Source organism: Tauraco erythrolophus, chromosome 1, assembly GCF_009769465.1.
Source record: "Tauraco erythrolophus isolate bTauEry1 chromosome 1, bTauEry1.pri, whole genome shotgun sequence".
Lineage (NCBI taxonomy): Eukaryota > Metazoa > Chordata > Aves > Musophagiformes > Musophagidae > Tauraco > Tauraco erythrolophus.
In genome coordinates, this window is record NC_141465.1 from 47,421,703 (window position 1) to 47,448,068 (window position 26,366).

Genomic DNA, 26,366 nt, shown 5'->3' on the forward strand with positions numbered 1-26,366 from the left:
ATTTGCAACAAAAATCATGAATTACATGATTGTGAAAAAAGAGGGTTCAGACTCTCATGCATGGCCAAACCTTTGGCATAAAATCTCTCTTGAGCAATGTAGTCATTGGTTGTAATTTAGCCAAGCCATCCTTTAAATCCCTTTGCTTCTCAAGCTGATTAAAACTGTAACTGAATCCTTTAATACCAGTATATGTCAAATGGATGGTCTGTCAGTCTTGGTACTTAGCAACAATAAAAAATAATTAACTTGAGAATGCTCAGATCATAACTCTCAGTCCCTTCAGCCCCAGCACCGCAACATCAAAAACAAGGTGTTCTGGCTTCAAGGAGCCCACTCTGAGCCTATTCAAGTATCACCAGCTCTAGGGAATTTATGCCATTGGCTCTAGAAAGGCCCGCTTGGTTTGAATTCTGCCCAATTCAGCTATGTCAAGAGAGCCACAAAACTGAGGTTTACTGGAGTCATCACTGAAGATTCTCACAAAAGTTCTCAACAACAATGACGACAAAGTCTAAAGCTTTGCCTACACATGAAGAAGACAGAAATTTTATAGCTTTCATAGTACCTTCATATACTATTGCCCTTCATTGCTTTTCTTGGACCAAGACAACGGCACACAATTTCCAAACAGGTACAAGGGTAAGATAGGTTGAGTTAACTCAGCCTTCCACTTCTTAGAAAATGCATGGAAAATCTACCTAATGCAGTCGATGGCGGTATTTAACAATGACAGCTTTGAAACAATAAACTTGATTGATATAATATAGGCTATAGCAAAATGCTGTGTTCTGCAAAGCATGACGATTAGAAAACTGAAGGATATTAGGGAACTCTGCTCAGACTGTGATTTACAGGTAACTGTAACCCGTTCCAGTCTGGGTCACTACTGGAATAATAAAATACAAATTGGCAGATATAAAGATCTATTCAACCACCCTCCACAAAACCAAGAAACAAAAAACTCTTCAATAGCCACAAAGCTACAGAAGCTGGCAAGCAGGTAACATTCTCCTCTGGCAACAGACAAAAAATTACGAACATGAAACAGGCAGAGGCTTCCTGAGGTGCTTTACCACATCTTTGATTTTAAGAGGTCTAGTAGGACTTTGGATACAAAAGGCGTGGGCCTTGGGGACACTGACAATTATGAATGTTTGGAACGGAGAGAGGGGAAGAGGAAATACTTTTTTCCTGTCTCACTACCTAAAATGCAATAGCAAGCTCCTCTTAAGCTATACAACAACCCAGCGCTTGCATAGGTAATCCTTGCTGCCATACAAAATGAACGTTTAAAATTACACAGCCATTGTTAAAAAGCTACCCTGGATTTCTAAGTGGACATGCCAAAATACGTGCTTTCCCTGACTTTCTTCCCACTGAGCAGCTCCAAAAGAGTCTCCTGTCGTGGCTGTTTCTCCTCCTTCCGACTGCCAGTCCCAGGAAGCTCTATCCTCAACTCTACCCTCTTCTGCAACCTCTTCCCTATTGCTCAGCAGCCTCCTAAAATCATGCTGCTTTAATTATCATCTCTGTACGGATGAGTCACAGATCTCTCATCCCTTCTGTTCACATTCACAGTTCAGAATCTCCTTCTGGATATTTGCCACCAGCCCTAACGCAGTATGCTGGAAAGCCGAAATCACGTTTCTTCCCAAACTCTCTCTGCTCCCCCCTCCTTTCCCTTTTGCTGTCAACAACTCCACCACCTTATGTCCCACAAGCTCACAACCTGGGTGCCATTTTCAACTCGTCTTTGCATCCCACACAAATCCTGTCGATTCTCTTCCCACTGCTTTCTTTCCCACTTATGCTACAATTATTCAATCACTGCAGTTTCTTGACACTGGGTCTATGGCGTCCTCACTCTTATTATTCCCTGCCCCTCCACACTGAAGCCAGAGCCTGTCTATATCTGCGGCAACCCACTCTGTTCTCCCCCATCGGACACGTGTAACAACTGACAGAGACAGGAGAAAACAGAATGGTGAGCACACACCACTTAAGATATTAAGGGAAGAGGAAAGAATCTCTGTTGTGAAAAATATAATGCAAACTTTTAAATAAAGGCTACATAAAAGGACATTTCCTATACAACCTACACAAATGTTTCTAAAAGTCTAGAGCCTTTCCCTGAATATTTAAAGAACCTGCAGTTCTCTAAGTTCATAACCCTTGTGTACAAACTAATAGCAATTACTCAGCTTACTGAGTACAAAGAATTGCCTTTATTTAAACAATCTGTGTGGAGTGGCACCTATCACTATAGTAACAGAATACTTCATGTAAAAATTTAACACAACTTACATAAATCACCCACAGATCAAGCAACTACCAGGAAAAATTGCTCACTGGATTAAGAGAGATACAATGTGTACACTAAACTCTTTTCTTCTATCTTTCCGAAGTCATTTTCCATTTCCAATTATTTCTACCCTCCTTTCTGTAGAATACATCATCTTACTTTACTTTGGGAACTAGTCACATACAAGTTCTTAGTTTGCATATAGAGAGTAACACTTCTTCCTGCTGCACCATTCCTAAAACGAGCTGGTATACCATTAGGTCAGAAACCATAGCAAGTATTTTAGCGCCAACAAAAATCACATTGATACTTGCTCATATATCCTGCTAGAATCTAAGTGCTTAGGTGGTATAAATTGAATCTCAGCTCTTAGAGTCTTTTCTCTAGGCAGCGACATTCTCAGTAGGTAAAAATAGAAATTCACTGAAACTATCAACAGATGAAAGGTTGGAAATGAGGCAAAAATGTTCCATCCAAAGGAGAAAAAACAAAGTTAAAACATCCTTTTTTCCACACCTCTAATTCTGAAAAATAATGCATTCAAAACTAAATCTTCTATTACTGACATGCAAAATAGAGTTTGTAGCAAGATGTCTTGTGCAGTTCTTAAGTTTTCAATGTCAATTCCAAGACCATTTAAAGGTAAATAGCTTCTTAATTTTTCACTTCTGCTTTTCCTCTAGTACTGTCATGAAAAAGAATTCTGGTTTATAAAACACAATTGCAGCAAAATATTTCATGTTTCATATAGTGCCTAGGTGGTTATTCTGTCAACAGAAGAAATAAAATTAATTGAACCTGAGAAAAAGTAATGATATTTTGGTAGTTATCATTTCAGGCTCAGCTATGACTTGAACGTTTCAAATTCTTGGTGTATTTTAAATGGATATAAGCAAACACACACACACATACCTCACATTATATTCCTGAAATAAAGATTGACCCTACATTTTTTCATGCTCGAGACTTCTATTACCTACCTAGCAACACATAGTTTCTGTAATTCACCATAGTGAAATGAAATCTTGCTTCACTGCACCTGGATACAGAGACTATACTGTCTCTGGAACGGGAAATCAGTTTCCAAAGTAAACAAAATGCAGAGTCTCAGTCTTCGCTTCTACTGATACAACCAACATAATCTTAATCCATCATCATTAATGATTAAATTCAGGCATTTATAAAGAATTACACAGAAAGCATGATGTACCCTCTGACTGTCTATTCAAATGCAAACTGATGCCACTCAACATGAACTGACACAGTGCCCACGACAATCAGTCTAAGCAAAAACGGCTTTATTTAACGGAAATATATGAGATACGAAAACAAATTTTCCCCCTCTGTCTACACTTTATTTCAGTTTCCACTAACTTTCAGCTACTTTCTGCAAGGCCCTCTCTGTAAGGAAATGGGGGACCTGACTACCCAGGATATGGAGAAGGCTGAGGTTCTCAATGACTTCTTTGCCTCAGTCTTCACTGGCAAGAGCTCCAGCTGCACAGCCCAAGTCACAGAAGGCAAAGGCAGGGACTGGGAGAATGAAGAACTGCCCACTGTAGGAGAAGATCAGGTTCAAGACCATCTGAATAACCTGAAGGTGGACAAGTCCATGGGACCTGATAAGGTGCATCTGTGGGTCCTGATGGAACTGGCAGATGAAGTTGCTAACCCTCTATCCATCATATTTGAGAAGTCGTGGCAATCTGGTGAAGTTCCCACTGACTGGAAAAGGGGAAACATAGCCCCCATCTTTAAAAAGGGGAAAAAAGAAGACCCAGGGAACTACAGGCCAGTCAGTCTCACCTCTGTGCCCGGCAAGATCATTCACCAGATCCTCCTGGCGATTATGCTAAGGCACATAGAAAATAAGGAGCTGATTGGTGACAGCCAACATGGCTTCACTAAGGGCAAATCCTGCCTGACTAATTTGGTGGCCTTCTATGATAAGGTTACAGCATTGATGGATAGGGGAAGAGCAACTGACATCGTCTACCTGGACTTATCCAAAGCATTTGACACTGTCCCACACAACATCCTTGTCTCTAAACTGGAAAGACATGGATTTGATGGGTGGACCACTCGGTGGATAAGGAATGGGCTGGATGGTTGCACTCAAAGAGTGTGATCAATGGTTCAATGTCCACGTGGAGGCCAGTGACGAGTGGTGTTCCTCAGGGGTCAGTACTGGGACCAGTGCTGTTTAACATCTTTGTTAGTGACATGGACAGCGGATCTAGTGCACCCTCAGTAAGTTTGCAGACGACACCAAGTTGTGTGGTGTGGTGGACACGCTGGAGGGAAGGGATGCCATCCAGAGGGACCTTGACAGGCTGGAGAGGTGGGCCTGTGAGAACCTCATGAAGTTCAACAAGGCCAAGTGCAAGGTCCTGCACATGGGTCGGGGCAATCCCAAGCACAAGTACAGGCTGGGCGGAGAATGGATTGAGAGCAGCCCTGAGGAAAAGGACTTGGGAGTGCTGGTGGATGAGCAGCTCAACATGAGCCAACAACGTGCACTGGTAGCCCAGAAAGCCTACTGTATCCTGGGCTGCATCCAAAGAAGCGTGGCCAGCAGGTCAAGGGAGGTGATTCCGCCCCTCTACTCAGCTCTCATGAGACTCCACCTGGAATACTGCATTCAGCTCTGGAGTCCCCAACATAAGAAGGACATGGAGCTGCTGGAGCAGGTCCAGAAGAGGGCCACGAAGATGATCCGAGGGCTGGAACACCTCTCCTATGAAGACAGGCTGAGAGAGTTGGGGCTGTTCAGCCTGGAGAAGAGAAGGCTCGGAGGTGATCTTATAGCAGCCTTCCAGTACCTAAAGAGGGCCTACAGGAAAGCTGGAGAGGGACTTTTTACAAGGGCGTGTAGTAATAGGACAAGGGGCAATGGCTTTAAACTGAAAGAGGGCAGATTTAGATTAGATATAAGGAAGAAATTTTTCACTCAGAGGGTGGGGAGGCAGCGGAACATATTGCCCAGAAAAGTTGTAGATGCCCCATCCCTGGAAGTGTTCAAGGCCAGACTGGATGAGGCTTTGGGCAACCTGATGTAGTGGAGGGTTTCCCTGCCCATGGCAGGGGGGTTGGAACTAGATGATCTTTGAGGTCCCTTCCAACCCAAACCATTCTATGATTCTATGAGTGTATGAATTAACTCAACAGTCCCTGACTCTTTCAATGTCACCTTGACTAACTCATGCTGCTTTTCTTGGAAAAATTTAACAACTGCATTAGTTTACCAGCATATGTCCCATCAAAAAGACTACTCTTTTTTCCACAAATTATTTTGCTTGATGTTTCATTTTCCCCCATGTTCAGAAGCAATCAATCATTAATCTAGAAGAAAAACAACAAAACAAAACAAAAAACCAAGCCAACACCAACCCATTTTTGCTTTCTGGTCACTAAGCTTCTTATGTACTCAGCAATTTCAGGGGGGTTATGGGATTTGTTTGTTTGTTTGTTTTTCCTTCTATCTAGAAGGAAAAGAAACTACTTTCTTTAAGAATGGAAAAGAAAACACAGCTAACAAATTCACAGGACTTTACAGAGTGGGTTTTTATGAAAGCATGCAGTGGCTTCATAAGATACTTTGAAAATGTTACATCACAGGCCACACAAGTTTAGGAAAAAAAAACCTCTTTACAGCATATATCTCAATGACAACTAACGAGACATCAAATTATGTCTAGTACTGGTTCATATTCCTATAGACTATTGTTGATGTTAACCTTTGAGCTTTTCTGTGCCTAATCCCATTTCAAAAAGACTCCAAAACTTAAATCAAAAGACGATAATAGATCTACAAGTAAGCCATTTCAAGGGAAAAATAAGTACAATAAAATGGCAGAAACAAACTACCAGAATCAGAAAAAGGCACCAATATTAAGCATTTTAGGCACTTTTTCCAGTACATTAAATTACATCTGAAATTTTCCATAGAAGTGTGCTATAGAGAAATAAGCTACTCCACTATGAAAAAGAGAAAAGCATTGCTAAAGAGCATAAATTGAAACTACTTCGATACAGCTTCTTGTAAACAAAAACCAGTTTCATCGTTCCAATAATCCTTTAAATTCTATTTTACCTTACACATTATACATTGACTTCTAAATATGAAGAAAACAACTGCACAGGATAATACGTATCCTGAAACACCACAACCTCTGAGCAATGTTTTGAACCTTTTTCAACAGAAAAATCTTGCATAAGAGCAGCACTTGAAGGATACAAGGTAAGTCTAAATTTCAGTCAGCGTTCCTTGCAACAAGTTATAACACATTCAGATGAATACCATTTGGCTTCCATGTACTGTAGGCAGATATTGTCTCAGTTTGCTTTCAAGGGGGGCTTTTTTGTTCTGTTTTTAACTTTTCACCACATCTATTTAGCTACCCACTTGTACACTTACCTCCCACTTGCAAACTTATTAGAAACAGGCATTTTGTATAAACAGTGTACTATTAATATATGTATTTTGAAGAATATGGCCTCCTCATCATGATTTTTTTTTATGAAAAAAAGGGAGCAGTGAGGCTAACAAAGATTTTCCTGCAAGCATTTGATAATAAAGTTGGGGTGGAAGGAATAATGCTGAAAATTTAAATTTAAAACTTTAAAATATAATACATAACTGTTTCCATCAAACACATGTTGCTTTGAAGATGTCTACAATCTATAAGTACAAAGCAGTTTTAATAAGGAACCAATCAAACATTCACACCACTAAGATATTAAAGCCAGTTTATTAGCTAAAGATACCTGAGATAATTAGCTACTTGGCATGACCTAAAATTCAAAATTTTAAAGCTATATTTAGCGAGTCCTTAAAGTCATTAATAACTAGGACTTAAAAACAAAAGTGAGGAATTGTGATACAAAAGATTATAGGAAAGATACTTTGTAACAACAACAGTACTAAGGATATTAATTATTCTTCTCTATTCATGTATTTGATACTGTCCTTACCAAATGAATACAGCCATTTCATATTACTGCATTTGCATTCTGAGTCAGGGCAGGGAGCTAAGAAAGTAAATTCTCTTTTTATCCTTTAAATGGGAAAAGAAGCCTGCACTTAGTTTCTCAGTGAGGCTTAATATTTGAAACATTTGTCATATAAGTTACAACCATTTGATTATAAAAACCACAATGTCATCGAAAAATAGTGCATTACTCAATAAATAATTTGTGATCCTTTTCAGTATCTTTTATCTGAAAGACAGCAATGGCTAGAAGCCCAACAAAGATTACCCCTCTAGCACGGGAACTGAGTCCATCAGGGCATGGAGTATACAGACAATCACTTTTTCAAATCTCAAAACATCTTTAAATGGGGAATAAGCTCCAAATGATTCAGCTGAGGTAGTGCACAGGGCACTTCTGTATGTGCTCTGTATTAGGGCTTTTAGTTCAAAATCCCAGGTGCCTATATGCCCAGGCAGAGTTTTTGTGGATAGTTGTCGTGGTCTTCCCTAGCTATCTTCCATCCTGGCTGTCACCTCCCAAACTGCATCAGTCCAGTTCTCACCACGTCATCCAAAATCTGAGTTTACTTCCAAATGTTGCTGTGAGACAGACGAAGTCAGAAGTATGCTCTGTGACAACAGTGCAAGCCAGATCTTGGCTTGAACCTGGTTCAAGGCCAGGTTGGATGAGGCTTTGGGCAACCTAGTGTAGTGGAGGGTTTCCCTGCCCATGGCAGGGGGGTTGGAACTAGATGATCTTTGAGGTCCCTTCCAACTCTAACCATTCTATGTTATCAGCCAACTGACTGTTCTCCATCTCCACCCGTTATACAGAATTGCTCCCACTGCATAGTCCCTCTTCAAAAAGACGTTTAGGCAGAGAGGTAATTGCAGTGAAGCTTTTATAAAGGAGTATTTACAGGCCTACAGCTATGCTTCTGCTGGAGCATCTTGCTAAGTAAATCCCACAAGACATTAAAGCTGCGAGATAAACACCAGCAGTTTTAAAACTAAATAAACACTGCAAATCATTGTGAAAGCAGATTAAGGAAAGTAAAAAAACATGCGACAAGTGCTACTAATGATCACTACTAAACAGCAATAACAAGAAGTACAGTGTTCAGCAGTAAAGTTTTCTTTAAATGTCTGGTAACTTACGAAGTCAATATAAAATCAGACTTTTCACATATTCCCAAGATTTCCAGGGTGTTAATTCTACACAAGAAGCTTCTTCAGTGAAACACTAATGGGTTCCTAAGGAATAAGAGCATTGAGAATACTAAAAAAAGCTACCTACAGATTGCCTAAGAGAACAATAAATCTTCTATTCCTTACAGTTATCATTGTAGCTACTGCTACCTTTCTGAAACAAAACCACCACACGTAAAAGGACCAGCTCCTGTCACTCTGAAGCTGAACACTCCGACTAAGTCAATAGCAAGGATTTCATGAATGTCAAAAAGACAAGGAGTCACTCGTGTTCTTCCTTATGTGTATTTGTGACTGGAACAATTCTGCTGACACAAATCTAAATTCATGAATGAACCAAAAGGGAAAAAAGTGCAACCCAAAACAATCTCCTTTGCCCCACCAATCTGTACACCCATATCCCTTTAACACCTGTCTTGTATCATAAAGAATAAAAAGGCCTTTTTTACTTATTGCAATGTAAACAGAGAGTACAGATAATGCTCAGCCTCTGATTCCTATGAGGACACCCTAAGCAGGCAGACAGGTGCAGGAGAGAAAGGCAGAGAGTGCAACTGAATAGTAGCAAAAATCATGATAGTCTCCTAGATTTGTTTGTTATTTAAATCTTTTTTTTCCCCTCCAGTGTTCTGCTGCAAGGGAAGAGTTGTTATAAAATGAAACAAGAACGCAAGCCCTGAATTAAATAAGCCATCAGCAAGGAGGATTGTATTAAGACTGAAAACCTGCAGGAAGTGCCTATGAAACAATATCTTAAAAGTCCTAAGGGGAAGAACAAGAATCCCTGAGCCAAAATAAAACAGCTGCATAGAAGCAGATGATTAGTGCGAATGCAAAGCAGGTTACAATAATAACTCGCAGTACTCTGAGGGACCTGCTTCCACTGGCAAATATTTACTCCATGCTTGGGCTGTTAGTTGGGTCCTGGGCAATGTGCAACACACATAGAAAGTGAAATGGTTAAAACAAAGTATGTGCCATTCCGCATTTTATTCCAAATTCTATCTCTAAGTAGGCATTATAACTCCAACTTTTCTAATTATTTAAAGGTTAAAGCACAGACACTCAATAGATTTTCTTAGACTTCATCCTTACAAGAGAGCCCAGTAATTCTGTCTTTTTTTTTTTCATTATCCATTTAGCACTGATAACAGGAGGAGTGGGATGGGGCAGAACGCAACAACACTTTATTCTATGTCAGAAGAAACACTGACATTACAATTAGCCTCAAAAAGTACTAAATTATTAAAGCTAACCACCTTAATTTTAACATTTTTCCTTCCATCTTGATTAAAGAATCATTTCTGGTTACTAAATCTAAAGGTTGGCTGTAACTTAAACAACACAATAAAACCCCAGTTTTCAATCTCATCAGTGCTCAGTTACTGAGGTGAATACTAGGGTTCTCTTTTCAAATTGTATGAATGTCTTAAAAAAAAAAAGTCAAAGGTACAAGAAAATGTACAGATTGTATAGTTTTTTAATAAACCAGTATGCTTTATAAAAATCTATTGTTACTGTTATAAGAACAATTGTAACCTTGCTTTCTGTAGATCTTTCACAAATACATTTTTTTAAATTAAATTATAAATTATTATCAGTTAGTGAAGTACTATAAAGTACTTTGCATACAAAAGAAAATGGATTCTGAGACAGAAAAAACATCTGATAAGGTGATACTGAAACATTCAATTTAGAGCCTTAAGAGAGTACAATGAGGATTTTCAGCGTGTTCAGCGATCATATAAAAGAAAAGTTTAGTGAAGGAAGACATTTTGACATGTTACTTTGGAATGCATTTGTTTTAAGTAAAGATCAAACCACATGTGTTTGGGACTAGTAATGGAATTTTTCATTATCATTCTTCTGACTACAGCCCAATTCAATTTCAGAGCATGCTTAAATTTAGGCACATAAATGCTCCTTTTGACTTCAAAGTGTGGATTCATGTTCTTGAACTGCTTCTTCACTAAGGAATCATGTCAGTTTTGGCGAAGATAAAACTGCTTTTCTCCAAAGGTATTAAATAGTAACATTTGCTCTCATTCACACTGAAAAATATACACAGAGAAATATTTACCTATACCATAGTAAATCAGCAGTATCATGGATAGGGATAAACTTGTAAGAAAATAAATTGACATTGAGCTAATTCCTGGGAAATACTGCAGTGGTTGATATTTTATCCACTTTCTTACTAATAGTAGACACATGAAAATGGATCAGGTGGCTCTTCCTCTCAATTGAAAAACTAGATGGTGATACATAGCTCCTTCTGTGGAAAAAAAGCAGTTTGGCCAAGGGGAAGGGATGCCCTCCATGCCTCCTTTTGCCCGAGTACTGACACCTTCTCTCAGCTCAACAAGGGCACAACAAGCCACAGAACAACATAAAAAACACGTGTCATGCAACAGGCATCCAGGAAAACGAAGGCCTGGGCTTTTCTTCCATAGTCATCACCGCTGGCACCTCCATCCCAGTTTGAGGCAGGGTGAGGGCAGGAAGCTTGGTGTGGAGCGCGGGGTGGATGAACAACAGGACTGGCAGGGCACCCCTTGGCCCGATGGAAGCAAACAGGCACCCTTGCTGTGTGGTCTGTGAGAAGGGAACAGCCCATGTTCCATTTCCACATCAAAAACTCAACACATAATTGGGGGGAAACTACTACTGATGACAATAACATAGAAAAGTGAGAAACTTTCCTTTCCCAAGATTGAACACATGGGATTAGCAATACTGTTTTCTCCAACTCAGGTGGGAGGTAAACTCAACTAATCATCAGTGTTGCACGTATTTATGAGAGGGTCAGAGAAAAATATATTTCTTGTATAAAAGGGACAGTACCATCATACAGAGTCATGCCAAGAGGCCTTAGGAGAAGTTTACCTTCACTCAATTTGCAATGATGCTTCTGAAAACCTCTCCTCAGCACTTCCACCTAGGCCACTCTCTCCCTTTTTCTCCACTCCGCCTTCTCAAGCGCATACACTCCCTTGAACTTCTGTTTGGCAGCAGTGGTCCCTTCTCTCCGCCTTTGCTGAACTGCCAGGAGACACAATCCACTCTGGACCCTTTTCCCTTCGCATGATGGCCACTGCTGCACTGTGTGGTCAACTGATGGTATAAGATGGTACCAAGGCCCTTCACAGTCATCATCAGCAGACCGGGCTCAGAAATTCACGCATCAGAGTAAATGATGATGTTCAACTGAATAGAACTACTTTAACTTCCTAGGTTATTGCTACAGAATTTGCTATCAACGTTAGTTTAAACTTGCAGTAAAAGAGACTTTTCCGTTTCAGCAGAACAACAGGCAAATTCAGGGATAGACTTAAACCACACATAGATAAGTAATAGAAGGGCAGAGAAGGTTCTCTGGATTGCACTCCCAAATGAATCCCGTTAAGCAAGTGCTTCTCAGTACCTACTTCTGGATTTCTTGAAGCTAGGATGTACAAAAAAGTGCACAAAATATGCTAACCTCATGGTGACACGTGTCATCTTAGCAGCTGTCTAGATGACATGAATTGTACAGAAGAGCAGATGACTAAAACCCAATACATACAGACCTTTTGAATCAGACAGTTAATTAAAAATTAAATACAAGATAAAAAAAGTTAAATATGCAAATTATTAAGTAGATTTTGTAAATTCATAGTGATGATATTAGACTAGAGAACTCAAGATGAATCTTAGTACCGAGATATGCAGAGGCGTATACACAGCACAACCCAAACTAGTATTATAAAACCAGGAAGCGGGATTTTTAGAAAGCATTTACTAACTTATTTTATTAGTATTCCTGTATTTTTGTGAGGCAACGATATAGACAGAGTAACATGTAATCATGTGAAGAAAGTAATGGAAATTCAGGAAAAAAAAGATTGCTAAGCAGATGGTCTCATACCTGTTGTACTATTGTTGTTAGTTCCAGACAGAGCTGTATGACATTATTTCTTGTTACTGAGTAATCTGTGACAGCAGCAAAAGGTGATCTAAAAAGAAAGAAGAAAAAAAATGTTGAATAGCACTAGTATATATCCACTTGCTTCACTGGTGTACAATGCGCTTAATACACATTGCTTCTAGAGATATTAAAATCACACAGAATACCCAAAATGTACTACTAAAATTGTAAAATATAGGATACACACCCACAGAAAATGTTCATCTTTCCTTGGCTTTGTAGTTTTTAAGTTCCTCTTTAAGAAACTCCATTTATAAAAGTATTATTTCTCACAGGCTTCCAGTTTACTTCTGGACTGCCTTTACGTCCCTAGAAAAAGCCCACCTTGTCTCTTGCATTTGTTTGGGAATACCCTCATTAAGGCAACCAGAGGCATCGCTTCCACCTGTGGTATGAATGGTGTCCAGATGTGAATCAGACCAGAAAAGCACTTGGCTGATTCACAGGGATTCCTGTGACCTGATCTAATATCTGGTAAAAGTACTGCAAGGACTCAGAAGAAGTAAAATCTTTATCCAAAGGGGAGAACAGCCAGAGATGCATCAACGCTCAGAAGCAGCTGCAACGGCTAAGCTGGAGGTACAGCCTAACATCCCCCACACTGTGCTACAATCAGAAGTGCTAACTGAAATGAAAACTGTAATCCAACATTTAGAGATGTCACCTACACGTATCCTATACCTTAAAACTTCATGTTAGAATGTTTAAAATGCTTGCCTACCTAGAAGCTTACTTGTCTTCTAGAGGCACTGCTAAAATATATTGGGTTAGTGAGTCTGGCAGTCAACTGATTTCTGTACTACAAGTCTGTGCTAAACTATTAACTCAACTTGGCCTATTGTCTATATTCAAGAAGCAGCCAAACACTAGGCAAGGCTCCAAGAGGAGATAAGATTATTACTTCATTGGTGTTGTAAATGAGGTTTTTATGGGCATTATTAGCATCACAAAGATGGCATTTCTCCCAAATACACCTGCTTCAAACATTTAAAACAAAAAGAAAAGGTGGCAAAGAACCACAGTATTGTAATGTCTAAAAAAAACTAACAACAGATAAAAAATACTTTAACTGTGATTGCCTTTAAATTAAGTCGGGTGACTAGTCCCTTCACCAATTGCCTTCTTTTGTCACATCTTAGAGCTCACATATTCCTATATACCTTTAAGAGTTTTACAGTGCTGGTTGGTATTATGCCTTCCTTATTTAGCCCTAAAGACAGGTTTCCAGTACAAAGAACTCTGCTATAAGCATGCCCAGATGATAACTTTAAACATAGTTCTACTGGTTCTTAATAGGTTTCTTAATTTCTTTTCCATATACAGAATTACTGAAACTTTAGTGCAGGTGGATTTGGAACTGCCCATTAATAAACCCATGTGAACTTCCCCATCTCCACCTGCTTCTTGTAATGCCCTCATTCTTCTCCAGGGCTCCCAATCCAGCCCTGATGGTTCATAAAATAGGATGAACTTTGCGGTGCATACTCAAGTCTAGCAGCTTTAATTTGATGTAATACATCATACAACGACGTATACTTTCTGCCTATATTTTCAAGGGAGAAAAGCAGTACGTTCTTTTTAAAATAAAAGTGCAGAAATTGGAAGCTAGGCAGAGGTTAGGAAAAATAAAAGCAACAAGTGAGTGAGTACTTAGTAAATAGCGTGTAAGTTCCAAAAGGTGCCTACAAAAAGCTAGTTGACACAGATGCATAATCACAATCCAAAGTCCAGGCTTTATGCAGTACATGGCAACTGTACAGTAGGTACACGCTACAGCAGGCCTACCCATAGACACACATGCATAGTGTTACTCAAGTTCAGGAGACATGTGAGCATATTAAAGGATAAAAGGTAACTGAACTGCTTGGTTATGAACCACAATTGTGTTTTTAAAAATACATTAGCCAAGATGTACAAAAACACTGATATTTTTCCTTTCAAAATTGTAACTGTTGAGGTTCTGAAATCTACCTGAAACCTTGATTTAAAAAGGTCATGTTCATTTATGAACTCCCTTTTATTGAAGATGAATGGAATCAAGTCAGTAAATGGTATTATTTTACTTTAAGTACGGATGTTAATACAATTTGATCCTCAAATTACACAACTGGAATCTATTTGACATTTCAAAGCCTCCGGCATTTCTCTAAACAAAATCGCATGGTAGGCTTTGGCTTCTAATACCGCATCATCTTCCCTCATACTTTTACAATTTAGTTCGGTTTCACGGTTCATGAGGAAAATAATGACATTTTTACCGTCATTGCTCTTAGTGAAGATCATTAGAAATGCCCCAAATAAACTTTGTTGACATTAAAGAACAGGCAAAGAGACTGAGTCATTACTCATTTTTGCTATACTGAAGTTTACACAGTGAAGATTTACTGACAACAGCACGTGAAGTAGGCAGCAAAAGTGTCAGCAGGAGGAAGAAGACTACTTAAAATCAATAACTAATATGTAACATTTGAAAAGTGCTTTACGACTTGGAAGGATAAGGAGACAGGTCCATGTTACACAGACTTTGCTCCTGGAGAAAAAGTAAGGGGTCCTTGAGCTGCCTCCTCTGTAGGTCTCTGTAGCTTATAAAACCGACTCCTTCACATCACTTTCTTCCAATACCTCTCTGGGGTATTGCTGCAGATTGGACCAGTAAAATTGAAATTCCCTTTCCTCCCCCTCTGCAGTTCAGACCACTTGCCTGGAGGCAATCTGCACACACAACTATACAGCCACTACTGCATAAGCAGCTGGGGAAATGGTAAGGACAAAAGCCTCTTTAAATATTTACTACCAAAGGAAATGTATTTTGGTATTACATCCCAAGGCTTAATTTCAACAGTGAAAGTCCAACAAGACTTAGCAAAACAACATGCCAGCAGTTTCAACCAAAATATCAACAGAAACTTCATTGTAGGATCCCTGATTGCATTTCATAAAAGATTTGGTGTGAAACACCAGCCTGACAAAAAAAAACCTCTTCATTAATAATGCATCCACCGATTGTAATTTTAATACAGCACAATAGTATTGACTTGCAACAGATGAAACATATGTATAAATGGAAATGAAGCCTACATACACTACGACTTTTCAACTGGCTGCTAAAACACTTTCCCTCTCAAGGCACAGAAACACATCAAGTCAAAGGAATTCCTTCTTTAATTAAATCACTTCTACCTACTTTTTAAAAATTATTTCCTTGGCTTGGCTGAGCCATTCCTATCAACTTCCAGTTTCTACTCTTTTCTTATAAAGCCACATTTTTCACAGTCCCTTGGACCTTTAAGTCTCAGGTACCTCCTATGGCTCCAGTGAAGCAAAGTCCCTGAGAACAACTGCACTTTTCAACATGTGTGTTGTCTATTTCTGTGATCTTTAAGGTAAACAAGAACTAAAGAACTGCCTTGGACAGGGGCCATATGTTGCTCCACTTCCTGCTGTGACACTGACCTCAGTGTACCATTGTCTCACTTCTCTCTCAGTAATTTCCAAGACTTTCTTCCACATACATTTCCCTAATGTATGTGGAAGTGGGGAAAAAAAAAGCAGCGGAACCTTTTTTACTCAATTTCTCTAGTAATTCATTTGTTCTTCCATCAAATCCACCCTGTGATTCTCTTCCTTTGCAACATCCATGTAAAAAATCTTTGTAGCTGCACAGCACACCTACCTGATCACATACCCTCTCCATTCATTTCCTTTTCCAGACACCTCTGCTGGTTTCCTCTTTCCATTCTTTGCCTACCCCTTCTGTGCCTGGTATCTTAAGGACATCAATACTTCTGTGCATACATGCAGGATGTTTTTGTCCTTATTCTCACCTTTCCTCCTGCCTTCTTCTTTCCATAATTTGAAGCCATTTGCCATTTTCAAACCAGCTTCCCAAATGGGTGGGTAATAGGTTTCAAGGATACCCACTTTCCCAAATGGGTGGGTAATAGGTTTCAAGGATAATTAAGTTCATATATGCTTTGTGATCATGCATGCAGCTGGAAAAGTGGGAGCCTCTTAATTTTTCCACTATGCCAACCCACATTGTGAGCCTGCACCTTATTAGACACCACAGATTCCAGCAATATGAAGAGCCAAATACCTCATTCACAGGGGAAAAAAAAAAGAACTTACAATTGGTGCTTTTTTTTTTTTTTTAACATTAAAGTCAACCAACTTCAAGACCCTAATCTATAGGAAACAAGGTTTCCCTTAGGCATGATAGAGCTGCTTATTCTTTTTATATTTTTTAAACTGGTGTTTGAGATAAATAATAAAACTCCTCTGAAACATGAATTATACATGTGTAATGCAGGCTGCAATACATATGCATGTATGTATACATTTTTATGAATTGAGACCTAATTAAAATCTTCAGCAGCATCAGCATCTTTCAGAATGAAAAAAAAATTCTATTATCTAACATTAATTAATTAAGCCACTCTGAAGGATTGGTAGAAAAAACAGCTACATCAATATAGCACAGCTAATTCCCTCACAGAATTAAGGAACAATACGATTTAACAGCTATTAACACTCACAACTACTGATTACATATGAAGAAAAATCCTTCCCAAACAATGTTGAAAAGATGCATATTGTGAAGGAGATGTATACACTTGGTATTTCTACATTATCAACATTTTCAGCCTCATATGCTTTAGCTGACTCATCTGTCTTCTTCATATAACATTTGGTTAGGGGAAAATGATACCTAGAAATAACTATTTCACTTTAAAAGGTTGTAATTTGGGCAAATACAGACTGCTGTTAGAAAGCATTGCCCCAAAATAAAAGTTAATCATATTTTACCACTAGTTGTAGTACTGAGCTATTTTATAACAATAGATATTGTGAGGAGTTTAAAATCAATATCATACTTATTTTAGCATCCTAACAATGGAAAACATCCTCAGAGCAGTTTGAATAAATATAACAGTCCAAAATCTTTCAAAGAGAAGGATGATCAAATCAGTAATATAACTCATTCTTTTAAGGCAACACATTAAGCTAAATAAAAATTTGAATGTACAACATTGTTGCATATCTATTTGTGTCAAATCTATCTAACATTTTTAGGCTTTCATGAAACATACATTTTATTTGTATTTCTAATGGAACTGTTTTATGTAGAATCAGGGAGGAATGCTTCAGAATTCACACTGGATAAAGGAATTCTTTAAATGAGTGCTCTGCTAAACATTTACAGCTGTTCCAGTAGCACAATACAGTTAAGTACCATAGCATTCTTAGGCAGCACTTAGTGACAGGTTTGGCATACCATTCAAACAAGCATAAAGGGAAATGCATAAAAGAAACATAAGATTCACAGGCTTAAGACTGAAAACCAATTGACAAAAAGTGCATTATTTGTGTGGTGAGTAAAAAAATCGCTAAACTCTTTGGTTTCTTTTTGTTTGGGTTTTCATTTGTTTTCCCCCACCATCTAGTGTGCAAACCAGATTCAAGAAATTACCAAGAACAGCTAACAGAACTGTATGAAGTCTCTTGTGAAGGAGACTATAAACCAGTAACACTTTCTTTGTAAGAAGTTATGGGCTTGCAAACATTCAAGCCTAATTTTCCCAATGAATGCTTCTCTTTACTTAAAACTACAAAATAGTCACACCATAAACATGACCAAGGCTCATTCACCGAAAAACAATGAGACAAAGAAATCCAGCTGAACACATTTTACCTACAGTGGAAGAAAATGTATGCATTGTGTATGTCACCATGGCGAAAAGAAGGAGATTCGTTTTTGAGTGGGGAATGTGTTCTGCTACCACGGTGCTTTCATACAAAGCAGGCTTAAAGGGTGTGCTGAAGCCGAACACCTAGATTTGTTCATACATAAACAAAGAGTGTTTACACCACTGCAGGCTGCACTTCTCTGTAGACAACAGAGCATCACTAAAAAAGTTTACACAGCCCACAGTGAGGCTTGGAGGTCCAGTTCTGCTGTCCAGACTTAACCACTGACGCATTCAGATGTCCTTAACTTTAGGCACAGATTTTTTTAGTCTTACTTGATAGGATTTATGTATATATGTAAGTGCTTTCCAGAATATTAGCACATTCAAGCCCATGCCAAAACGACTTGCCCACCCAAGGTTAGAAGACAAAGGATTACACCCCACCACACTGTGAAGGGCCCTAAAAGCAGACCTAGACTTGCCAGAAAGGCCTTTTACTCTGAAATTTTACATTTTGTTACTGCTGTCAGCAATTTGACCCGTATCTTTTATATGACCAACAATTTCTATTTACAGTTGGGCTTTTTGTTCATTTCCTTGTTCCATTTTGTTCATGTATCATGTATCCAGACAGCAGTGGCAAATTAATCAGATCAGTGCACATTTGTCAGCCTGCTAGCTTTTCTCTGGCCACAGCACTGAAAGCTATGAATACAAAAATCTATCTCCACAAGATCTCTTTGTTCCTCCTACTTAGACTTCAGTGTAATCTGCAGCAGCAATTTAAGTTTTTTATTTCCAAAAGGCAGATAGTGCTAGGGTGAAAAACAAGGGATACAGGAGAGTTGCTGTGAAAGACATATTGAATCACTGCCCACACAGATGGCTGAGTCAAACAGCACACTGAAAAAATCCAGTGTTCCCTGACAAATCCTAATTCATGACCATTAAAATCTGTGACACAACAACAGACACAAAATGTTGTAGTAGTTATCTCATGGGAAGCTGATTATATTTTCTTAAATCTTCAATTGAAAAATAAACCACCACATTATCTTAGTTGTGTCTTTAATGAAGGCTCAATTGAAGCCCTAAGAACAACCATCCCTTCATCACTCCTAGTCTCTGAGTTCACATTTATAGTTAATACCACTATTGTTACTAGCTGCTAATATCCAAAACATTCATCTTGATGCTGCACAAGATATATGGTATGAGGAGTCCTTGCTTCAGATAACACAGTCCAAGCACTATAGAGTAGGGAGGAGCAAGAAGCCCAGAAGCACAACCAAGAGATTTTTGTTGCTTAGTGCAGTCAGCAGTAAATATAGATTATCAGAGTGTTTGGTGGCCAAAGAAGACAGAAGTGTGGTGGACGTGAATGAAGACAACATATGAAACTACGAGCAACATGGAAGATGGCATCAGAAGAAGCAAGGGATGCAAACAAGCTGTGTGCTGGCAGAGCAAGGAGACAAGGTGGGAAGAGACAGAGCTCATGCAGCTGCCACCAAATGTCACCCCAGGTAAGGTTCCCTCAGGATCCTACTTCTTCCACAAAGAGCATTACAGTTCTTCCCAGTTAAGACCATAGTAATGAGCTCTACCTGTTAAATCTAGCTGTGCCATGAAAGAAAAACATATGATGTACAGTGCGACTTGGAGGGGAAAAATGGGGTGCTTAAAGGATGCATAAAAGATGCTTTTGCTCCCAAGGCTGCCTTCGCTTTGCAGCAGTCTCTGACTCATTAGGAGACAACGCTCAATGTTGTGTCAACTTCTGATGAAAATACAACCTTCTGTCTGTCTGTCAGATGGTTTGTGATGTTCTGGGAGAAAAAGTATTGGATGAATCTGAGCACCCTTCATTCTGGACTGATCACAATTTCAGTAGTACAACCAATAGGTAGTAGCAAATTAGTAGAAAAGGAATGAGATGCGAGTATACTACAAGAGCTGGCTGTGTCTTAAAAAGTTAGAGAGAAAGTTAGTTATAAGCATTGCTAAATGCTCTAAACTTGGAGCTCAGAAGAATTTTCTGGGATCCCTATGATATCATAGCTTTTCAATTCATATTTGCCTCTGGACAAAAACTGGGAAGTTTTCACTGGTGTCACTGAAGACGCAAGTAACATGGTAAAATCCTAAGGAATTTGTTAAAAAAAGTAGTTTGATTCTCAAAATCCTGCGGGAGTTCATGGTGCTTTTAGATCAAGAGAGCCATGGATGGATGATGTACATTTAATTCAGAAGTCTCTAAAAGGCAGTGAACACTGACACACCCACACACAAAGCAAAACTTTTACAAAGTGGTTTTCAGATGGACTGCAAATGTGTGCTGTAAGAACAAAACCTTACCTGGGATTAACAGAAATAAATATGTCCAATATCAATTGCATTAAATATGCAGATACTACTGAACAGAAAAAAATACTTTTACGAGGTTAGAGATAGTTTCATGCCATAAAATTGCAATGCATTCATGTTGTGGATCCACAGTAGTGAACTCACAACAGTAATCCTACTTTAATTATACGTTTAAAAAAATTCCTCCCCAGGATGGAATGCATCAGCCTTATAAAATGCAGAAGAATTTCCAGGAACCTGACACATCAGAGAAGAAGGATTCAGAAAGGTGGCATATATTACTATTCCAAAGCAGGTAACTTTTACGAATTACAGGAATAAAGACTGAAGGAATACTGATGATCTAACTGGAAGTCTAGAACACCTAGATGACTGTATATATTATTCTCTAGTTCCTGAGAAGTATCACCGGAGACATTTCGATGCCAAGTTGCTTTAAACAGCAGGTAAGTCATTTGTTGCTATAGCCTAAAGTGTGTCCCATCAGCCTAAGACCTACTTTAAGTGTCAAGTGGAAATGAAACATACTTTCACAAAAGACTCTCATAGTTTTTCAAGAAAGCATTAATCTCATCAGCAAATTGGCTTGGAAGAATTTCAAGATTAGGAAAGAGTATAAAATAAAACATTATTAAGCTAGAAGCTCAACATGAGCCAGCAATGTGCACTGGCAGCCCAGAAAGCCAACCGTATCCTGGGCTGCATCCAAAGAAGCGTGGCCGGCAGGTCAAGGGAGGTGATTCCGCCCCTCTACTCTGCTCTCGTGAGACCCCACCTGGAATACTGCATTCAGCTCTGGAGTCCCCAGCACAAGAAGGACATGAAGCTGCTGGAGCGGGTCCAGAGGAGGGCCACAAAGATGATCCGAGGGCTGGAGCACCTCTGCTATGAAGACAGGCTGAGAGTTGGGGCTGTTCAGTCTGGAGAAGAGAAGGCTCAGGGGCGATCTTACTGCAGTCTTCCAGTACCTAAAGGGGACCTACAGGAAAGCTGGAGAGGGACTTTTTACAAGGGCGTGTAATGATAGGACAAGGGGCAATGGATTTAAACTGAAAGAGGGCAGATTTAGATTAGATATAAGGAAGAAATTTTTCACTCAGAGGGTGGTGAGGCACTGGAAAAGGTTGCCCAGAGAAGTTGTAGATGCCCCATCCCTGGAAGTGTTCAAGGCCAGACTGGATGAGGCTTTGGGCAACCTGGTGTAGAGGAGGGTTTCCCTGCCCATGGCAGGGGGGTTGGAACTAGATGATCTTTGAGGTCCCTTCCAACCCAAACCATTCTAAGATTCTATGATTCTAAAACTTTATTTTTTTTAAGTCTTCTAGAAGACTGCTTAGATTTTGTGGGCTGAGAAAGTAACAGGAAGTTAAAATTAGCCTGAAAAGTTTAAGGACTTAATCTATTAGCGTGATGGCATTTCCTTTACAGAAAGAAAGCTATTGGAGAGCTATTTCATGCTCCTCAAAATCATCAGCCAACCTCTTTTGAAAATGGCTTGAATTCTCTAAGTTTTCCAAGTCCTAAATGAAACTAAATCAGAAGACTTTTAAAGACTGGCAATAAAAGCTACCTGAATTTTCAGTAAAACTCAATCTCTGACTTACATCTGGAAGTAGGACTGCTCCAGGCAGAGACCTGGTACGAAGAGTGTCCTTGGATTGGCCTGCACAGTGGCACTGCAAAATCCACAGTGAAAGTAACTCAGCAAATCCCAACTCTTGCACTCCTTTTGATAATTGTGCTTGGCCTAATGACATCTTCAGAGATTTTAAGTGTTCTACAGAAACATTGTAAAAAGAGAGCTTGCTATAGCAGCAAGTGAAGCACAAGTTGTATGGAGTCATCACCATTCCCTACACAGAAAAAAACACATCACTGCAATTTTTATGCATGTTGGGGTTGCTGTTCGTTACTTCTTCCAGACATGACCTGAAAAACACTGCATAGAGGCACCCTAGTACAGATCTTACAATGGGGTAAATAACACTAATAGCCACTTTATTCCTCCTAATGGTTTGCTCTCCCTACTCTCACACCCCAGAGATGGAACTGGTGTTAGAAACCAATCGAAAAACTAAGATTTAGGGCCCAGATTTAATAGTAACAGCTGTGCAGAATAAAATTAAACCCATGTTCCCGACTTTAAATATTTTATTTTTTAAATCTTTCTATCTCCCCCTAGTGGCCCCAATAGCTTCTTAGAAGGAATATAATAAGCAGAATCCTATTGATCTCCAGATGTTCCCAATTTCTGAGAAAAATGCAATCATTGGCCTGCTTTCATCCTAATTTGTGGGCTTCACAAAGAAGGAAGAACAAATCTAATCAAAATATCCACACGCTCATATATCAGAAAAGTTTTAAAATGTTACAGAAAACATTTGCCAGAACCAGGTGTTTAAGATACACACATCTGCAAAAGGACTTTCCCAGAAATCTGCATGAAATTAAAATATCACCTCTAGGAAGCCTTATTTGGACACTAAAGACAGCATTGCTAAAAGCGGACTGCCACCATGGCTGACCTCATTTTTAAATTCCTGGAACTCCTGGGTCTGATCAGCTATCATGTCAGATAATGCTAAGTCATTTTGCGTTTACTGGGAGTAGAATTGACACGCAAGTTTTTAGAAATTATTTTAGAGATCTTCCCCCACCAACACTAAAACTTGCTAACAGAATTATCTCTGACAAATACAATACAGGTGCCTTTATAAACCTTGTTTTACTAAGAGGTAATTCTCAACACACTTCTGAGCTGCAAACAGATTTTACAGATCGAATTTGTCTTTTAATACTAAAAGTGCATCACTTGAGAGCAGTACACAGTACTACAGTGACACATCAGTGCTCCGATGCAAATGTTTCCTAGCATCATCAACAACAATTTTCTTCCTGAAGTTCAACTACTAAATTCATATTAAGATGCCAAAACCGCATTGATTTTCAATGTGTTAAACGTATATGTATGAGAAAGTTTACTTTTTAATACCAGACTATTTTATGAAAAAAAAATAATCTCAACTTTGTAACTAACGGTCTTTATCCAATAGCCATAGTTCCCATGAGAAAACAATCACAGTTGTTTCTAAATAGAAAGAAATGGCAAGCACTGATCTGCCTATGCAAAGGAATGTGGCTTTCTACTGCTCCTATTTTAAAGCCCAGAATGATATGCTGTTTTCTGCCAAAAATTATTTGCAGCGAGAAAAATGAAGCCTACAATTCTTCCAAGTAACAACAACAGGCTAGAGGCAGAGATAAATATATATTCCAAATTTTTCAAGTTTCAATACTAAACTCTTTCCATGAGACTGTATTGCTTCTCTGCGCACCTAATGTTAAACATCGAAATAGAAATTTAAGAGATCAACTTTAGATACTCTGGTTTTGAAACTTGGGGAAAGGAGAAAAGAAGCAGCAGTGGTACCTGCAGTCTATTGAACAAAAGAGAGTTTGCAGTCCAGCTTCAGAAATGGAAAAGATTCATGCCTCACCTGAACCTTTCATATTGAAATCATTGATGGGAAGCCAGTTTTCCTCAAGAAAACGAAACACAACAAAATCCACAGCAGTAAATCCAAACAATTCTGTTGCCTTTTGAGAATTAGACAAAGATCATACTCTGAATAAAACTTCAGCTGCTGGATACAAAATAAGATATACCTTTAAATCAAGATAAGCATTTTAGTTTTGCTGATAAAAATGGACTGTGATGCATTTTATAAAGACATACAGATAGACTAATTTTAACCACTTTAGGAGTTTCAATGATCATCTTAAATACCCGCATATTACTCTTGTTATCATTATAAAAATGCCACTACAGATACAGTAAAGGAGAGCACTTAAGTCCTGGTCCCACATGCTTCCTAGGCAATAGAGGTAAAAGTTTTCGACAGCTCCAATCACATCTACAGTTTCAGAGGTATTTCACTGACATTTAAAAAAAAAAAAGCAACATGCATGTTTACAGATACACTGGAAGTATGTATTGATGCCTATATAACGAAAAGCATGATCACAGTTTTGTGAATTTAATACTATCAGAGCAATGAATCTGAGTTAGGCAGGTCAAAGTGTTGTTCTATATTAATAATAAAATATATATATAACCTAATGATGTCATCCTTTTGCTATACTGTGTTTCCAGATATGTGTAGGGTTGCAGTGCATTTAGAAGTATTGTACTGAAACGTTAACTGAATGGCATGCTGACTTAACAAGAAAAAATTGCTACAAACATCCTCTCAGAATTTCTAAATGAATTAGGCTTCCATTTCAATGTCTACATTACATTTTGTAAAGAAGTTGCCGTTTGTGCATGTGCATGATCTGGTTACCTGTGACACATTTGGGAGATTTTACCTGTCCAACCAAGCCAGCAGACTTTTAGCTGCTCCAATCAGATCCACTACTGATGTCAGAAAATCATTCGGTAATTTGCGGCTGGTCCTTCCATCATAGTGACCACTCCTCCTCCTCCCAGTGATGAAGTTCTGCAGATTTTTGGCAGATGCATTCAGCTTGTGAGAAAGGGTTTTTAGATTTTCTGTTTCCAAACCATAGTTCTGCATTGAAAAAAAGACAAAGAGAAGAAAGTTTGCAGCTGAACATGAAGTACCGAGAACAGCAAGACAGCTCTTCTGCTTCAAAACTTAACCATTCCTAATAATTAAGGTAGAAATACACCCACTCATTAGTTTTAAAACGTATGGCATGTTCTGTTTCTAAAATGAATAAAAATAGAACAAAAGAAGAGCAAAATTATGAGTGATCTTTTAGCTGGTTTTGAGTGCAGTGAGAAAAACATTTCAAAATGAAGAAAAAAGTCTAGTCTGGAAGATGATTGATTTTCAAAGCATCACTCTCAGTAGATCAGTTCTCTCAGAGATCTGATGGTTAGGGATCAGTCTCTCATGCCCGTAACTCACACCAATTCCTACGATGACTTTAGGCCAGAGGGCTTGAAACTACCAGAAGTACGCAGTGTGGACACAGTGTGACACCAAATTGCTTTTGTTGGTTTCAGTGAAGGAAGCATGTTCATTGCCTTATTTTTATTCTTATTAGCAGTAAAGGACCACCAGAATCAGAGACCACAGAACACAGTGCTACTCTGCTTGATGTCTATGTTGCCCTTTTAAAGTCAAGTCGTAAATTTTGCTTCCATTTAAGAGTCAACCCCTTAAAATTAAATTACATTCCCCAGCTGTGCAGCAGAGACAGAAATAATTATGCAGAAATATTAACAAATAGTACTTGAAAATCCTTCAAATATACAAATATTGCTGAAACAGCACTAGAGAACGCCCTAATTTAATGTTCAATTACAATATAATATAGTACAATCAGTGATTTGTTATTTCTATAATAGATTTCTTTTCCTCACAAATGCAAAGAATAAGAGTTATTTCAAAAGAGATCTTCTTTTGCCTTTGTAAAGGAATAAGCAATTACATAAACTTGAGCTTATTATTCCTGTAACAAAAAGGTGGGGCTCCTGCAAGTGCTCATCATCTTAACCACATCATAGGGTTATAACATGGGATGCTCACAACTTGTTCAGTTGACGATGGAAAGGGCTACTTACTGTTGAAGGTGGACCATTTCCTACTACATCAAAAGAATCGTGGCCAGCAGGCCAAGGGAGGTGATTCTGCCCCTCTACTCTGCTCTAGTGAGACCACACCTGGGATACTGCATTCAGCTCTGGAGTCCCCAGCATAAGAAGGACATGGAGCTGCTGGAGCGGGTCCAGAGGAGGGCCACAAAGATGATCCAAGGGCTGGAGCACCTCTGCTGTGAAGACAGGCTGAGAGAGTTGGGGCTGTTCAGTCTGGAGAAGAGAAGGC

At 38.9% G+C, this 26,366-nt stretch overlaps 1 protein-coding gene across 1 annotated transcript in view; it reads right to left on the bottom strand.

The window, feature by feature from the left end:
• CNKSR2 (connector enhancer of kinase suppressor of Ras 2) overlaps window positions 1–26,366 on the bottom strand; it is a 218,047-nt gene that overhangs the window by 144,039 nt on the left and 47,642 nt on the right. The window contains 2 exon segments of the mRNA XM_086608968.1: window positions 12,395–12,482; window positions 24,880–25,082. Coding sequence (XP_086465094.1) covers window positions 12,395–12,482; window positions 24,880–25,082 — 291 coding nt within the window.